We start from the raw sequence: 2,888 nt of genomic DNA on the forward strand, positions 1-2,888 counted from the left end.
GTTTTAAAGGTCCCTTCAACCCAAACCAGTCGATATTCTCCCTGGGGAAGCCGTCTGCTCCCCAAGCCTGGCTAACAAGCCCGTCCTGCTCTTCATGCCGAGACCTGAGCTTTTCTCTGGCACTTTCAGCACGTTCCCTGCACTCTCTGAGCAGCTGTAGGAGTTTAAATTCCACCTCCTGACTAGCGCCATACCCGTCTGTCAAAACATTTTGATTGTTAAAAATAAAACCAGTCTATGGATACTGAAATTGGAGCAACACTCGTGGGCTTACACCAGGCATATTTGGGGAGGGGTGGGCTGTGCCAAGGAGGGAGCCTCAAGATGACTCAGGCGAAGGCAGCTCAGCTGCATGTTTTCCTTCATGAAAGGGACGTCACCAGCCCTGTACCAGCAGGGTACCCCTCCACACCAAGCTATGTACACCGCCCATGCCCAAAGCCCTGGCATGCTGCAAAACCCAGCTCCCGGAGAGGTCTCCATGGGCTCCAAATGCTCTGAGGAAACCTTTGAAACAGAGCCAAGTGCTTTTGGGAAGGTCCCTGGAAGGCAATGGTCAGGTCTGAGCCAGCAGCAAGCTCCAGGGGAGTAGAGGTGGCCCCACGCTCATTGCTGCCTTCTGCAAGCCTGAGGCCAGGAGCTGGAGCCGGGGCAGCGACCACCATCCTCCCATCCATCCCACCTCCCCACACAGCAGAAATCATTGAATAACCATGTAATTTGGGCTGGGAAAGAGCTCTGAGCTCCTCGAGTGCCCCCGTGCCCCCAGCACTGCCAGGTCCCCACTGACCCCTGTTCCTCAGCACCACCTCCACACGCCTGTGCAACCCCTCCAGGGATGGGGACTCCACCACTGCCCTGGGCAGCCTGGGACAGCCCTGCACAACCGCAACGGGGAACAAATTGCTCCTCAGGGACAACACAAACCTCCCCTGGCCCAAATGGAGGCTGTTTCCTCTCATCCTGTTGCTTGTCCCGGGGACGCCTGTGCAACCCCTCCAGGGATGGGGACTCCACCACTGCCCTGGGCAGCCTGGCACAGCCCTGCACAACCCCAGCGGGGAACAAATTGTTCCTCAGGGACAACCAAAACCTTGAGGCCCATTCCTCTCGTCCTGTCACTTGTTCCTGGGGAGAAGAGACTGACCCCCACCTCGCTCCAACCTCCAGAAATTCAGGGAGTTGTGGAGAGCCAGAAGGTCTCCCCTGAGCCTCCTTTTCTCCAGGCTCAACCCCTCTAGATCCCCCTAGTTGCTCCTCAGACGTTCTCCAGACCCTTCTCTGGACATGCTCCAGCTCCTCAACGTCCTTCTGGGAGTGAGGGGCCCAAACTGAACCCAGGACTCAAGGTGCAGCCTCCCCAGTGCTCCCAGTCCAGGGACATGATCCCTGCCCTGGTGCTGCTGTTCACACCAGTGCTAGTACAAGCCAGGATGCCACTGGCCACCTGGACACACTGCTGGCTCATGCTCAGGACCCGGCACTTGCCCTGGTTTGCCCTCAGCCCATCGGTCCAGCCTGGCCAGACCCTTCTGTGGAGCCTCCCAACCCTCCGGCAGATCCACACTCCCACCCAACTGGGTGTCATCTGTGAACTGCCCTCAATCCCCTTGTCCAGACCATTGATGAAGATGTTAGAGGGATCACTGAGCCCTGGGGCACACCAAACACACCCCCTCGAACCCAGCTGAGACTAGGGGGAACAAACCCATCCATCCACACCGCACAAGTCCTCAGGGGGTGCCACGAAACACCAGGACAAGCCGCCACCACAGTGCAGGACACCCACACCTTCCCACGGGGTTTGACCCACAGCACGGCAGCCACGTCACCTCATCCCTTACCCAGGACGGTGAAGCACCGAAGAACCTCTGTGTGATTTTTAACGGTCAGGGGGACGGACGGATCTGCAGGAGCACAAATCTGTGGGGAGAAACATCTGCAGTGAGGGACAGTACCCGCAGCTGCCAGGCTGTGGGCCCAGCTGTGGAGAGCTAGAGCTGTGCACGGTGCTGGGATTCGGGGCAGACCAAGCCCTGGGCTGGTGGGTGTGACAGTGTCCCATGACAGGGAAGCCCAGAGCGGTGCTTTCCGCCCACTGCCAGCGAGCAGAGCTCTGCCCACGCTCGCAGCTGGTTAAACTATCCTGGGGAGACTGCTTGTCTTGCTTAAACATGTCCCACCACCCAGTCGGGTCCACCGACTGCCTCCTCTGGAACCCGTTTGAAATGAGTCAACCCTTCTGGGCGCTGTTACAGCAATTTAGGCTCTTAATTCAGTTTACGCTGCGGTGGGACAACGGGCGTCTGCTTACCCCATGCTGCCAAAAAGATGCATCGGTCAGTGCCTGAGCCAGAGCTGCAGCTCCATCCCACAGCCCCCGGGCTGCTGGGTGAGGGAGCTCCATCCCGCAGCCCCCGGGCTGCTGGGTGAGGGAGCTCCATCCCGCAGCCCCCGGGCTGCCCCACTGCAGCCAAAAACACCTTTAGCACGTTAAAACCCCTCATTAGCCCCCGGGCTGCTGGGTGAGGGAGCTCCATCCCGCAGCCCCCGGGCTGCTGGGTGCGGGAGCTCCATCCCGCAGCCCCCGGGCCGCCCCACTGCAGCCACAAGCAGCTTTAGCCCGTCAAAGCCCCTCATCAAGCAGCTGTTCCTCCAAAGGGCACCGTGGCTGCACGCGGCTGTCATGCGTCGCTCTGGTCAGTGTGCACCTCCAAGGCTCAGAGTCAGTTAAGTATTAAAAAATAAGTGCTCAGACTTGTTTTCAGCCCCAGGAGGATGATATTAAGAGTTCAGTGATACAATGACCTCGCACCCCCATGGCTGAAGAAGGGCTGAGGCGGAGTCTGGGCTCAGAAGCCTGGGAAGGGCTCCTCAACGGTCACACC

General features: G+C 59.1%; 1 protein-coding gene across 1 annotated transcript in view; it reads right to left on the reverse strand.

Annotated features, from left to right (window-relative positions):
- Positions 1 to 1,844: 1,844 nt before the first annotated feature.
- The window catches only part of MROH1 (maestro heat-like repeat family member 1), a gene marked incomplete at both ends in the record, with an annotated part of 11,664 nt that continues 10,620 nt past the window's right edge, over positions 1,845 to 2,888 (reverse strand). The window contains one exon of the mRNA XM_010142993.1: positions 1,845 to 1,923. Within this exon, the coding sequence (XP_010141295.1) occupies positions 1,845 to 1,923 (79 nt within the window). The remainder of the gene's footprint in view (positions 1,924 to 2,888) is intronic.

This window comes from Buceros rhinoceros, unplaced genomic scaffold, assembly GCF_000710305.1.
Source record: "Buceros rhinoceros silvestris isolate BGI_N320 unplaced genomic scaffold, ASM71030v1 scaffold29679, whole genome shotgun sequence".
Taxonomy (NCBI): domain Eukaryota; kingdom Metazoa; phylum Chordata; class Aves; order Bucerotiformes; family Bucerotidae; genus Buceros; species Buceros rhinoceros.